Source organism: Stomoxys calcitrans, chromosome 4, assembly GCF_963082655.1.
Source record: "Stomoxys calcitrans chromosome 4, idStoCalc2.1, whole genome shotgun sequence".
Classification (NCBI taxonomy): domain Eukaryota; kingdom Metazoa; phylum Arthropoda; class Insecta; order Diptera; family Muscidae; genus Stomoxys; species Stomoxys calcitrans.
The window spans coordinates 97,622,435-97,637,909 of NC_081555.1; the positions used below are offsets into that span (position 1 = coordinate 97,622,435).

Here is a 15,475-nt window from a genome sequence, read left to right on the forward strand (position 1 = left end):
CATGGCCTCTTGTTTTAAGTGCTCAACGAAAGTTAATGGTCACCGGATATGGAGAGAAAAGTAATGGAGGGCTAAGTAATAAGGGAAGCTATTGGTTCACACTTCATTAGACCAAACCATCTGAAGACAATAAATTTTTGATAAAAATTTACCAAATTTTAGTAAAAATTTTACTAAAGAAAAAATTCGTAAAATATTTCTCAAAGACCTAACCTAACCTTAATTTTCTTCAAAGAAAGAGTTTCCATAAAATTTTCCGTTAATATCTTCAAAATTTGCTCTAAAGATACATTTTCCTTAAAATTTTCTCTAAGACAAAATTTTCAAAATTTTTTCTTAACCCATTAAAGCCTAATCCTCGAATCCCTTGTCCAATTTTGATAAAATTTCATATATTCATTTTTAAGAGCATTTGTATTGATGTAGGAAACCACCAAGGCGCAGAGACTAGCATGTCCTCCTAAGACGCTGAAGAACTGGATTCAAATCCTGGCGAGATTATCATAAAAAAACAAGTAAAAGCCGGTTCGGCCGGGCCGAATCTTATATACCCTCCACCATAGATCGCATTTGTCGTGTTCTTTTCCTGGAATCTCTTCTTAGGCAAAAAATGTTATAAGAAAAGATTTGCTCCGCTATTAGAGCGATATCAAGATATGGTGCGGTTTGGACCACAATTAAATTATATGTTGGAGACCTGTGTAAAATTCAGCCAATTCGAATAAGAATTGCGTACTTTGGGGGTTCAAGAAGTAAAATAGAGAGATCGGGCTATAGACCGATTCAGACCACATTAAATACGTATGTTGATGGTCATGAGAGGATCCGTCGTACAAAATTTCAGGCAAATCGGATAATAATTGCGATCTCTAGAGGCTCAAGAAGTCAAGACCCAAGATCGGTTTATATGGCAGCTATATCAGGTTATGAACCGATTTGAACCATACTTGGCACAGTTGTTGGATATCATAACAAAACACGTCGTGCGAAATTTCATTCCAATCGCATAAGAATTGCGCACTCTAGAGGCTGAAGAAGTCAAGATCCCAGATCGGTTTATATGGCAGCTATATCAGGTTATGAACCGATTTGAACCATACTTGGCACAGTTGTTGGATATCATAACAAAACACGTCGTGCAAAATTTCATTTCAATCGGATAAGAATTGCGCACTCTAGAGGCTCAAGAAGTCAAGACCCAATATCGGTTTATATGGCAGCCATATCAGGTTATGAACCGATTTCAACCATACTTGACACAGTTGTTGGATATCATAACAAAACACGTCGTGCAAAATTTCGGATAAGAATTGCGCACTCTAGAGGCTCAAGAAGTCAAGACCCAAGATAGGTTTATATGACAGCTATATCAAAACGTGGACCGATATGGCCCATTTACAATACCAACCGACCTACACTAATAGGAAGTATTTGTGCAAAATTTCAAGCGGCTAGCTTTACTGCTTCGGATGTTAGCGTGCTTTCGACAGGCAAACGGACGGACGGGCCGAATCTTGGGAACTCACCACCATGGATTCTGCTAAACTATGGGGCAATGTCTGGTTATAAACCGATTTGGACCTTACATGGCACAGCTATGGAGAGTCATAACATAACACTATGTGCAACTATGCCAAGTAAGGTAAATCTGTGTATAACCTGATATAGCTCCCATACAACCCGATCTCCCGATTTGACTTCTTGAACCCCTGGAAGCCTCAGTTTTCATCCGATTTGGTTGAAATTTTGCACATAGTGTTTGGAAAATAAGTGTGGGAGAAAGGGTAAGCTAAAAGTGTGCTATATATGAAACATAAGAAGAGTGGAGGGGGTGCAAGGGCCCATGTCCACGCTCCTTCCAAAGTGTTTACTAGGGGATTGCCAACCAGTGGTCCTGCTCGTCCAAGTATAGATAACAGCGTGTGTAGGATTGGAAGGCGTCACCCGCCGAAATCATCGTCTCTTAATCACGCACAAGAGAAGTCTTTCCAAAGATGGGAGAAAAACAGCCTTCCATAGGCCCGGACATAAGCAGAGCAAGTGCTCGCTTATCTCCTTTCCCTCCTCTTTAAGGCAGCTCCCGCAGTTGTCGTTATGAGGGATTCTTAAGTAAGCAGACATATGACCTATCGAACAGTACCCTTTCATAACGAGCAGTTCATGCTTTGCCGGCCAACGAAAGTCAAAGTGTCCTAGCAGTTCGGAAAACTGTGGTTGCCCAAAAAGTAATTGCGGATTTTTCATATAGTCGGCGTTGATAAATTTTTTCACAGCTTGTGACTCTGTAATTGCATTCTTTCTTCTGTCAGTTATCAGCTGTTTCTTTTAGCTTGCTTTAGAAAAAAAGTGTAAAAAAAGTATATTTGATTAAAGTTCGTTCTAAGTTTTATTAAAAATGCAGTTACATTCTTTTAAAAAATCCGCAATTACTTTTTTGGTAACCCAATACTTTATGTGTTCAGTAATTCGACTAGTGACATGAATGTAAGTCTACCGGCTGGTTAGCTCGCGAAGAAAGAGCCCTTTCTGGCATATTCCTCTGCCTTCTGTTTTGCCGGAATACCATCTTCTCGGGAAGCCTAAGTTAGCGCGCTCGCAGTCTAGTCCCAACTCTCCACATTGTACCCTCACTATCCCCGAGCCTAAGGCATGGAGGGCCACAATGTCGCCCACATTTATCTTGAATTTCGAAGACGGAAAATCCCTTCTCAGAATTTCTCTTACAGCTCTCGCTATGGCACAGAGCTCCGCCTGAACCGTACTCTCTCCAAAACACACCAACCAACCGATGTCGAGTGTATCGGAGTATTGCAAATTTGCCCATGAACATTCCATTAATGAACAGGGGCAAATTTCTCACATATCATTTAAGTTTAAGCTAAATGATAAGGGGCCTTTTTTTTAATAGCCGAGTCGGAACGGCGTGCCGCATAGCAACACCACTTGCCACAGAAGTTAAAACATGGCAGGATATCTTACAAATGTAGTCAGCATTAGTAAGGAGAAAGCCCCAGCCGAAATTTTTTTCCCGGGATTTGAACTCAGGCGTTCAGCGTCATAGGCGGACATGCTAACCTCTGCGCTATAGTGGCGTATAGTCCCATAAAATCCCTGACTCCATCTTGGTGCAATATGTAAAGACGGAGATCTCATTCTCTTCCAACACATCATTCGCTTTCCAATCTCCCTCCCGAGGAAGCGTAATCAGAAGATTTGAAACCCGGGCGTCCGGCGTCATAGGCGGACATGCCAACCTCTGCGCTACGGTGACTTCCAGAGTATACCCTCATATAATACCTGACTTCATCTTGGTGCGATCTCTAAAGACGGACATCTCATTCTCTTCAAAAACATCATTCGCCCCCCAATTTACCTACAGTGAAAGCGAAACCCGAAGATCTTTATCTCTTGTCGGCTTCTGGTCCAGGCAATCGGAGAACCTCCTCAACCTGCCTAAGATAACCATAGTATCTGGAATAGAACCGTTGGCGGCACTCTCTTTCAGCAGGCCAATTTGCCGCAGCCCAAGCGAAACCTTGGCATCGCTAGACCTCAATAGGTTGCTATGCTTCAAAACCTGCCTGCGGTGTGGGCCTTAATTCTCCTCTCCTGGCCCTTAAAAACTATCAGTCCCAAGACCTTTTCTCCATAGCCTGCCACCATACCAATGGACCAGATGTCTTATTTACTTAATTTAATTTACTATGACAGAAAACGTAGAATAGCGTTCCAAGCGCCTCGATCTTCTGCGCTCATTCTAAAATCTCTGACACCAAGTTTCGAGGTGTCTCCCACCACTTGACCTTTCCATCGGTGTTTTGGTCCTCCCTGTTTGCTTGTACCACGGTGTTTACCATCAAAAGACTTCTTTTCCTGGATTTGGTGAAGTGTGAATATCTGGTCTATGGTGAAATTGCCAGGTCTAAAGCTGCATTGATAGGGCCCATTTTACTCATTGACTTTAGGTTTTAGTCATTCTCCCAGTACGCCCAGGAGTATCTTGTATGCGATGGGAAGGAGACTCTTTTCCTCTGTAGTTGGCACATTCCGTCTTGTCGCCTTTCTTGTGTACGGGACATGGTATGCTGAGGTTCCAATCATCGGGTATGCGATCTTCTCGCCACATTGCGCACACAAGCAGATGCAGACGCATACGCCTTATCAGCATGTCGCCTCCGGTCTTTAATAGTTCAGCGGTTAACCCATCGGCTACTGCTGCCCTGCTGTTTTTCAATCGGGTCATTGCTACTTGGACCTCATTCTGACTAGGAGGTAAACATTTTATACCATCATTAGGGATTGGTTCTGCGGTATCCTCTTCGCCGCCAATGTCGGACACTAGCAGCTGGGTAAAATGTTCTTTCCATGTCTTCAGCATGTTCTCTGTGTCAGTTACCATATTTCCTTCTTTGGAAGGCTGTCTGAAAACATATTTATGTCAATCGTTGTAATGAAATTATATGTTAGCCATTCCACCACTTCCTTAATTGCAAGGATCTCTGCTTGATACACACTTCAGTGATCAGGCAACCTTTTCGATATGACCAGTTCTAGATCTTTAGAGTTATGCCTAAAGCCCACCTGGTCGTCTAGTTTGGAACCATCCACATAGAATCTATGTAACTTCTATTACCAGGGATATCTTAGTTCCAATCGGTTCTATCGGAATAGAGGTACATTAATTTTTATCAAAAAGTGGCTCAGGTAGGATGTAATCCACACTGCTTGGAACACCGGATAATGTATCATGGATAACACAGTGTTCGTAGCCACCACATGACCAAAGAGAAAGCTCCCTTAACCTCACTGCAGTGGTCGCTGCAATTTGGGTAGCCACAATGTCCAGAGGCATAAGATGTAGCATTAAATTCAGTGCATCAGATGGTGTCGTCCTTAGGGCGGCTGTGATGCACAAACAAGCCATCCTTTGGACCCGGTTGGGTATTGAGCAGTAGGTGGACATTTGAAGCGCCGTCCACCAAACCACAACACCATATACAATAGCATTATAGGTCTGACAACTGCAGTATATACACAATGCATGACACGTGGTCTAAACCCCCAACTTTTGCCAATGGCTCTCTATCAGGTGTAAAGCGCAAGAGTGGCCTTTCTAAAATGTTGGATTTGAAGTTCAATTTCCTGTCCAGCAAAACACCCAGGTATTTTGCGCTTTCTGTAAATGGAACATTCTCTCCTCCCAAGGTGACAGGTTCCAACATAGGCAACATGTATCTCTGAAAAAAAAAATACTTCTGTTTTGCACGGATTTATACCTAGACCACTTTCGGTAGCCCACTTTGCTGTAGCACGTAGAGCTTCCTGAAAACTGGAAAACTTCTCCTAACCGCAATTGCCACATCATCAGCATACGCTACCACTTTTACAGCATTTTCTGCTAGAGACAATAATATATTGTTAATGGCTATATTCCAAAGTAGAGGACACGGTTCACCTTCTTGAGGTGTTCCTCTGCTGACGCATCTTTTTAGATCCACAGATCCCAAGCCTGCCGTAATGCATCATTTAGTAAGTAAGTTATTACTAAATGCATGCTGCTGCAGCGACAGGCGATCTCCAGGGATCTTTGCCCTAAGATATGTTTCTATCAACCTCTCAAGAGTCCTCAGCATGGAGGATGACAGCTGGGGGTTTATTGCTTTCGGAATGAAAATGGCCCTCCTGTCCCTCCATCCCACTGGTAGTGATTTAAATTTAGAAAATTTAGTGAAAATTTTGTCTCTAGAGAAAATTTCATGGAAATTTTGTCTTTAGGGAAAAGTTCATGGAAACTTTTGTCTTAGAGAAAATTTTATGGAAATTTTGTCTATAGAGAAAAATTTCGTGGAAATTTTGTCTTTAGAGAAAATTGCATGGAAATTTTGTCTTTAGAGAAAATTGCATGGAAATTTTGTCTTTAGAGAAAATTTCATGGAAATTTTGTCTTTAGAGAAAATTTCATGGAAATTTTGTCTTTAGAGAAAATTTCATGGAAATTTTGTCTTTAGAGAAAATTTCATGGAAATTTTGTCTTAAGAGAAAATTTCATGGAAATTTTGTCTTTAGAGAAAATTTCATGGAAATTTTGTCTTTAGAGAAAATTTCATGGAAATTTTGTCTTTAGAGAAAATTTCATGGAAATTTTGTCTTTAGAGAAAATTTCATGGAAATTTTGTCTTTAGAGAAAATTTCATAGAAATTTTGTCTCTAGAGAAAATTTCATGAAAATTTTGTCTTTAGGGAAAATTTCTTGAAAATTTTGTCTTTGGGAAAAATTTCATGAAAATTTTGTCTTTAGGGAAAATTTCATGGAAATTTTGTCTCTAGAGAAAATTTCATGGAAACTTTATGGAAATTTTATCTTTAGAGAAAATTTCATGGAAATTTTATCTTTAGAGAAAATTTCATGGAAATTTTATCTTTAGAGAAAATTTCATGGAAATTTTATCTTTAGAGGAAATTTCATGGAAATTTTGTCTTTAGAGAAAATTTCATGGAAATTTTGTCTTTAGAGAAAATTTCATGGAAATTTTGTCTTTAGCGAACATTTCATGGAAATTTTGTCTTTAGCGAAAATTTCATGGAAATTTTGTCTTTAGAGAAAATTTCATGAAAATTTTGTCTTTAGGGAAAATTTCATGAAAATTTTTTCTTTAGAGAAAATTTCATGGAAATTTTGTCTTTAGAGAAAATTTCATGGAAATTTTGTCTTTAGAGAAAATTTCATGAAAATTTTGTCTTCTGAGAAAATTTCATGAACATTTTGTCTTCTGAGAAAATTTCATTGAGATTTCGTCTTTAGAGAAAACAAAATTTAAAGATCTTTCCATTCGTTGTCTACCACCTTTTTGGCCATGACACAATGTGCATTGTGCAGCAATTCCCCCCACCCACGTTTTAGTCTCATTTGCATTTTATGTAACGTTCCTTTGAACTGCCATTGGCTTGGCATAACCGTCATATGTTTGAAAATTATTGACATAGACGGCTTTATTGTCGAAAAAAAAGAACAACAACAAAACAAATAGACAATGAATAAACGTGACCATAATGGGCAAGAGGCATAATACCATAATGCGGCTATGGTAGTTTTGCTCTACGTTGTATTGGGAAAAAAAATTTTTTGCTATTGAAATTTTCCAAACAATGAAAGCCAAATAGAAAGCAAATTAAATCAGCTAGAACCAGTGAATTATATTTAAAATTTAGCCTTTTAATTTGTGTTTACATGGGAACTAAAGGATTTAAATTGAGTTCGACTTCAAATTGGTTTAATATTACAATTCATGCTGCATATATGAAATCAAATTTAATTGGTTTATAGACATCGAAAACCATTTGGAAAATGGGGGAATGAGGCAGGAGATGGTTAGTGTATTGCAATAATTTGTAGTGGCCCACTGTGTTACTACAGTTATTGGAATACATGAATTCGCCATCGAGGCCTTCCTGAATGTGAAGTTGGATTTTAACAACATAAATATAGTTGCCATCCTAGACAATAAGGCGTTCACCTTAGATACCTGCGCGGTTATCAATGCAGGGCAGGTGATAAGAAAAACGTCTTAAAAAGGAGTGTTTTCTTCGATTCTCTGAAATCTTGTGAACAAAGAAGGCCAATTTGACTTCCACAAGAATAAGCATGAAATTCATTAAACATGCGGATGAGTTCGTATTAATGATCCGTAACAAGTTCCAGCTGACAATCAGCGAGATTATGAAAACCGTCACGGAGAACACTACAGAAGTGGATTACAATGAATGACTTAGTGACGAATTAATGGCGCTAACGTCTCCCTGCAGAGGTCCACCTTTATCCGTGTTCTTGTTTAAAATCTGCGAGGCCCAAGGGTGAATACAATGCGTCTGCCAACGCCCCCACATGTGGTAACCAACACCTGAGTACTAATTTGATCCCACATATTTGGACGTGTTCACCTTCTTGGTTAGAAGCGGAGCACTACCTAAAACTCCTTCCGATCTATGGGTCACGACGGCACCCGGTTGTAAACGCAACTCCACGCCGAGCTTATGCTCTACCCGCGATTTGGGTACAAACCACATGCCACCATGTTGCTCCCAACTGGGGCCTCACCATTGTCAGGCTGGAGCCGAAGTTCTAGGAGCTCCTGACACCCGTGGTACCAGATTAAAGTCTTCGGTCAGACTTCATAGCCTTAAAAGAGTTACTACCAGTTGAACCTCAAGCAGTTCCAGGTTGGTCACCTGAAAGAAAGGAATCACCCTTAGCCGACCTAAAGCCCGCATGCGAAACACAACATACATCAGGACGATATACACAAACAGGACACGACAGCCCTCACGGGTTACGCCACACATATCCGGTCCAACATGAGACTATCAGGACACGACCACAAAAGCTATGGGAAACAACTCAACAGTAAAGAACTGACGTAGCAATGACCAGTCTGACTGTCCATGCATATAAAGCCAGTCCGAGCGGGCAGCCGCTCCAGAGCCTTTAAAACTGCGAAGACCTCCTCCTGAAGAACGCTGCATCTGTCCAGAAGCCTATATTATTAACTACTTAAAAGGGACTCCATGAAGACTGCAAACTGCGCCCCCCAACAATGTCCGGACGGTCAAAAGGAAGGGCTAGACTGATAAATAACCCTTCGCATTGCTTATAGCCCTTCGTCACGCCGCATAACCAGCCATAGCAGATCAGAATAGGGCCCATAGTTCGAGGGATGCCAGATTCTAGGGTACAGTTCCCGACCTAATTCCCAACTCCGCTCCAGAGCCTTTAAAACTGCGAAGACCTCCTCCTGAAGAACGCTACACCCGTCCAGTAGTCTATATTACTAACTATTTAAAAGGGACTTCATGTAGACTCCAAACTGCGCTCCCAAACAATGTCCGGACTTCGCATTGCTTATAGCCCTTCGTCACGCCGCATAACCAGCCAATCAGCAGCAGATCAGAATAGGGCCCATAGTTCGAGGGATGCCAGATTCTAGGGTACAGTCCCCGACCTAATTCCCAACTCCTCCCTATAGAGTTGCGAAAGAAGAAGAGCGCATTTAGTTCCCTTTTGATCCTTTTGCCGACATTCATTATTTAGTTCAGTTTCTGGTCAAGAATAGAGAGAGCGGCAACACCTCAACTAGGACAGGTTTCCTGAAAATGTCCAACTTACATTTCCTGGTGTAGCGGCACATTCTTTCTTAGATTTCTACAAAGCTCATTCAGACAGCTTCCTGCATTCCCTTTAAAATGATGTCCGTATTGGTAAAAAGAGAAAGCCAAATCATCTGCCGTAATGATAACATCATCCGCGTAGGCAATCACTTTCAGCCAGTTCTCATCGAAGGACCCGAGATTTCTATTGAGTGGATTTCCAAAGCCACATAAGAGGGGTTCTGCGCTTGAGATGCATTGATAATTCTTCTCAAAGCCAACCGAGTTTAGTTGGCGAAACGGGATTCTCATGCACACCAAAGAGGCATGTAAAGATTCCAACTTCTACGTCCAAAAAGAGCGCCAAAGTGAAGTCGCTTTATATGGAGGATAACTCTGCAATTGTCAAAGAAAACCAAATAGCTTCGCCTTATCCTCAGTACAAAAGTTTTCCTATTAAAAACCAGTAATGAAGGGCAAAAGTCGGGCGGTGCCGACTGTATAATACCCTAGACCTACTCTACAATGTGGGAGCTATATCCAATTCTAAACCAGAACGATATTCGGTAGGAAGAGAGAAGGAATGCAATGATGAGATACACTGGATGCACCGGGCATTGTGAGACCAGTGCTGACATATGGGGTACTGATAATCGGGAAGACTATGCATACTACAAAAAGACCTGCGTCCGATTCACTGAAGCGTTTATGTTCTCACACCAAGTGGGTTTAGTAGTTATGCTGGGTCTGTCGAGGCCTACATGTGGAACTTTACCAGCAAGGATGCTCGGCATGGTGTTGGCGACCGATACGACTACAGTCCATATTCTACGTGGGTAAACTGCAAGCATCCGAAGCGGAGGAGGAGTTGGGAATTAGGTCGAGGACCATACCCCAGAATCTGACATCCCTCGAACTATGGGCCCTATTCTGATCTGCTATGGCTGGTTATGCGGCGTGACGAAGGGCTATAAGCAATGCGACGGGTTATTTATCAGTCTAGCCCTTCCTTTTGACTATCCGGACATTGCTTGGCAGCGCAGTTTGCAGTCTTCATGGAGCCCCTTGTTGCCAGCATTAGGAGGGACTAACCACCACTGGACATTGCTTGGGAGCGCAGTTTGCAGTCTTCATGGAGCCCCTTTTTGCCCTTTTTTTTCTCATGTTCTCGCCAGAATTCGAACCCAGGAGTTCAGCTTCAAAAGCGGACATGTTTGCCTCTGAGCTACGGTGGCCTCCAATGACACAATGACATTCCGGTAAATGAGAAGGTGGATGAGTATGCCGCGAAGGGCTCGTTCTAGTCTAAGGCATGGCCAGTGCTGAGGCGATGGTATGGTGAAAACCTATACATGGTTGCCAGATTGTCAGAAATCTTTGGCTTGGCATTGACCGAGGAAAAATGGATGAACTGCTCGCTTACGGCAAGTCATAAATAGGTTGCCTAGGGGCCTCCCCATTTCCAAAAACCCGCTAAATGGATAAATTCGGATATTTTAGTATTTGAGAGATGCAGGTATTGGAGGTCACCGTGGCGCAGAGGTTAGCATATTCGCCTTTGACGCGTTCGGCGTCAAAGCTCAAGAGTTGCAATTGTAAAGTCGACACGGTAATTCATCCAAATCGGATGAATGGCAGCTACAGCCAAATATGGTCCAATCTGGACGATATTCAACAAAAAGGTTAAGAGCAGTACCAGAACTCGTTGTGCCAAATTTCATCGAATTCGAGTAATAAATGGATCTTTGATGGCCTCAATACCTTATATCGGGAGATCGGGTGGTCGGTCTATAGGTCAGCCAAAGCCAAATATAGGTCGATCTGAACCACACTTCACACGGAAATGGATAGGGGTCTACCAGAACTCACTGTGCCAAATTTCATTGAAATTGGATGAAAAATTACCAATTTTTTGCCTCAAGACTTTAAGTCTGGAGATCGGTCTATATAGCGGCTATAGATAACTAAAATCTTTTTTTATACCCTCCACCATAGGGTGGGGGGTATACTAATTTCGTCATTCTGTTTGTAACTACTCGAAATATTCGTCTGAGACCCCATAAAGTATATATATTTTTGATCGTCGCGACATTTTATGTCGATCTAGCCATGTACGTCCGTCTGTCCGTCCGTCTGTCTGTCGAAAGCACGCCAACTTGCGAAGGAGTAAAGCTAGCCACTTGATTTTGCACAAATACTTCTTATTAGTGTAGGTCGGTTGGTATTGCAAATGGGCCATATCGGTCCATGTTTTGATATAGCTGCCATATAAACCGATCTTGGGTCTTGACTTCTTGAGCCTCTAGAGTGCGCAATTCTTACCCGATTGGGATGAAATTTTGCACGAAGTGTTTTGTTATGATATCCAACAACTGTGCCAAGTATTGTTCACATCGGTCCATAACCTGATATAGCTGCCATATAAAACGATTTTGGGTCTTGACTTCTTGAGCCTCTAGAGTGCGCAATTCTTATCCGATGGGAATGAAATTTTGCACCACGTGTTTTGTTATGATATCCAACAACTGTGCCAAGTATGGTTCAAATCGGTCCATAACCTGATGTAGCTGCCATATAAACCGATCTTGGGTCTTGACTTCTTGGGCCTCTAGAGAGCGCAATTCGTAACCGATTTGCCTGAAATTTTGTACGACGGATCCTCTAATGACCATAAACATACGTGTTTATTATGGTCTGAATTGGTCTATAGCCCGACACAGCTCCCATATGAATCGATGTCTCTATTTTACTTTTTGAGCCCCCAAAGGGCGCAATTCTTATTCGAATTGGCTGACATTTTACACAGGTCTCCAACATATAATTTATTTGTGGTCTAAACCGGATCATATCTTGATATCGCTCTAATAGCTGAACAAATCTTTTCTTATATCATTTTTTGCCTAAGAAGTAATGCCGGGAAAAGAACTGACAAATGCGCTCCATGGTGAAGGGTATATATGATTCGGCCCGGCCGAACTTAGCACGCTTTTACTTGTTATGAGATCAGAAGGTCAGGTTTGTATACAAAGAATACCAAATCATCAAAAATTGTTTGGAAAATGTTTTTTATACCCAAGATATCTGCCAAATTGTAAATACCCGGGTATTTACCCAACTCACCGGGCAAATAAATGTTGGGTATTTACCCATCGGACATCTCTATTTATGAAGAATCTTTCTCTCAAACACTCCAAGAACTCCCTCGTCCGCTTTCACAACCACTCATGGCCTAACTCGGGTAGCATCAGTGTATTTTATAGTATGATCTTCGTCTGTCGATAGGTGGCCTAGGCCTAGTTTGTACATAATTTAACATGGGCAGACGGACAGACGGACAGACAGATAAATGCACTAATTTATAATCAGGGCAACGGAGTCGACCAGAGTCGAAGTCTGAGTCGGACTATTGAGCCTGTACCACAGTGGTGGTGTAGGGTATACCAATTTGTGCTGATTAAAATCTAGCTACCATATATATGTATTGGGTTGCCCAAAAAGTAATTGCGGATTTTTTAAGAGAAAGTAAATGCATTTTTAATAAAACTTAGAATGAACTTTAATCAAATATACTTTTTTTTACACTTTTTTCCAAAGCAAGCTAAAAGTAACAGCTGATAACTGACAGGAGAAAGAATGCAATTACAGAGTCACAAGCTGTGAAAAAATTTTTCAACGCCGACTATATGAAAAATCCGCAATTACTTTTTGGGCAACCCAATATGTGTGTGTCCCTATTTTTACTACTGTATAGAGCCTTTGCAACCGCATTTATCCATGGCTCCCACAAATAAATGTATTTTGGTCTAAACTTTAAGCAAATTTTAATTTGCAACGAATTAGTCTGCATATCCAGTGTGGGGTAGGGCATCAAAAGATCGGCTCAACCCGGCTAGTTTATCCTTATTTGTATAATGTGGGTCCAGTTAATTTTAATTTAACCTCAATCGACATAATCCCTAAATACTGTTTGCAAAAAAATCCACAACGACTTACCATTTCACTCCTTCAGTCGGTAATTTCTTGCAGTTTTTGTAATGGCACGCCATTGATGGATATTGGAAAACGCAGATGAATTTCCGGAATGCTAGAATCGAAGAACAACAGATAGTAGAGGCTGAGAACAAAGCCCAGACTGCTTATGCCACCCAAATATAAAAATACCGAAATCCAGCGAAACAATGTTGAGTCGAAAAAATCCTCATGCTCATTTTCCGAAGTAGAGCTTTTAACAGGATCACCGTTTTCAGCTTCGGCAGAAGACGTGGCTGTGGCTGCCTGAGGAGACAACATTATGCTTGACCACTTCCACCAAGTACCAAATGAATATTTAAACTGATATTTTGTAAAATTTTATGGTCATTCTTTGGGGCGTGTGAATTTTTCACTCTTTAATTGAGATTGACATTTTTATGGGGTTACAGAATTCTTAATCAATTCAATTTCCATAAAATTGACATCGTTTCCCTTTATTCTTTGCCATTGCAGCTGACAAGCAAACGGAGAGTGATGTAGTGGCCTCCACCCCAACGCATACCTTTGAGGAGGCCGTTAGTTTGGTGCCTGTGGGCAAATTCCACTACTACATGCTGCTGGTGGGTGGCCTATGCTTTATGACTGTGATGGTTGAAGTCACCTGCGTCAGCATTATATTGCCTTCCATGAAATGCGATCTGGTATCCACTGTGGCCGAACAGGGCATGCTGGCCTCATCCGGTTTTTTGGGCATTGTTTTGAGCTCACATGCCATGGGATTTTTTGCCGACACCTGGGGTCGCATCAAGACCTTGCGAGCCGCCCTTGCATTCGCCGCCATATCAAGTCTAATATCAGCATTTTCAGTCAACATTTGGATGATGATATTTTTCCGTTTTCTAACGGGCTTCCTAATATCGGGAGGTCAAGCCTGTGTTTTCAGTTTGACTGGAGAGTTTCATGGCAATAAGAGTAGAACGAAGCATGTGACCTTGTTGTCGGGATTTTTACCCTTATCCATCATGTATTTGCCAAGTAAGTAAGGAGGCAAAAAGTATACGTAAAAGTTTACAAACGAACTATTTTTGAAGCAAACAAAGATGTTTTTTTGGGAAAACAAATTGCAAATATGTTTTCGCAAAAAATCATATGTTTGCAGCAAACATATTATGTTTAAGGGGATAAAAGAACATGGTTGATTTTTAAACATTTTTGTTGAATATTCAAAAGTAATATGTTGATCCAAACATAATATGTTTGGAGCAAGTATGTTACTATTGCGCCAAACCAAATGTTTTCGAATTAAACATATTAAGTTTAAGCAGCAACAACACAAATTTGATATATTTAAGGCAGAAAAATAGAACTATCAAACTAAATTTTTAACAAAATCACTGTACACATTTGAAACAAAAAAAATAATTTTTTCTTTAGAATTTTAACAATGTCAAATAATAGTGAAAAGTTTTTGAAAACTATTTTAATCCAATGCTTGGGAGCATAAGTATAAAATAATAATGTACCACAAAATGTTTTATCCAAAATTAAATCTTCAACCATTTTTTGTTTTCACACAAACATATTTATTTGACAGCAAACATAATATTGGGTTGCCCAAAAAGTAATTGCGGATTTTTCATATAGTCGGCGTTGACAAATTTTTTTACAGCTTGTGACTCTGTAATTGCATTCTTTCTTCTGTCAGTTATCAGCTGTTACTTTTAGCTTGCTTTAGAAAAAAGTGTAAAAAAGGTATATTTGATTAAAGTTCATTCTAAGTTTTATTAAAAATGCATTTTCTTTCTTTTAAAAAATCCGCAATTACTTTATGGGCAACCCAATATGTTTGAAATTTTTAAGTAAGGAAAATTTTATAATTGGACTAAATTTAAAATTTTTATACCCTCCACCATAGATTAATATACCCCCGTATTAATCATTCTGTTTGTAACTCCTCGATATATTCGTCAAAGACCCCAACAAGCCATGTCCGTCCGTCAGTCCGTCCGTCCATCTGTCTGTCGAAAGCACGATAACTTTCGAATGAGTTAAGCTAGCCGCTTGAAATTTTGCACAAATAAAGGGTGATTTTTTTGAGGTTAGGATTTTCATGCATTAGTATTTGACAGATCACGTGGGATTTCAGACATGGTGTCAAAGAGAAAGATGCTCAGTATGCTTTGACATTTCATCATGAATAGACTTACTAACGAGCAACGCTTGCAAATCATTGAATTTTATTACCAAAATCAGTGTTCGGTTCGAAATGTGTTCATTCACCGTAACGTTGCGTCCAACAGCATCTTTGAAAAAATACGGTCCAATGATTCCACCAGCGTACAAACCACACCAAACAGTGCAT

General features: G+C 40.5%; 2 protein-coding genes across 2 annotated transcripts in view; one reads left to right on the forward strand and one right to left on the reverse strand.

Moving 5' to 3' along the window:
* LOC106089657 (putative transporter svop-1) overlaps positions 1 to 15,475 on the forward strand; it is a 197,297-nt gene that overhangs the window by 171,658 nt on the left and 10,164 nt on the right. Inside the window, exon 2 of the mRNA XM_013255582.2 lies at positions 13,627 to 14,148. Coding sequence (XP_013111036.1) covers positions 13,627 to 14,148 — 522 coding nt within the window. The remainder of the gene's footprint in view (positions 1 to 13,626; positions 14,149 to 15,475) is intronic.
* Positions 15 to 13,433, reverse strand: LOC106089661 (uncharacterized). The gene is made up of 2 exons (XM_013255586.2): positions 13,135 to 13,433; positions 15 to 120 (listed from the first exon to the last, which is right to left on the reverse strand). Exon 1 carries the CDS (start codon positions 13,429 to 13,431, stop codon positions 13,147 to 13,149), a length of 285 nt encoding a protein of 94 aa, XP_013111040.2. The 5' UTR covers positions 13,432 to 13,433; the 3' UTR covers positions 15 to 120; positions 13,135 to 13,146.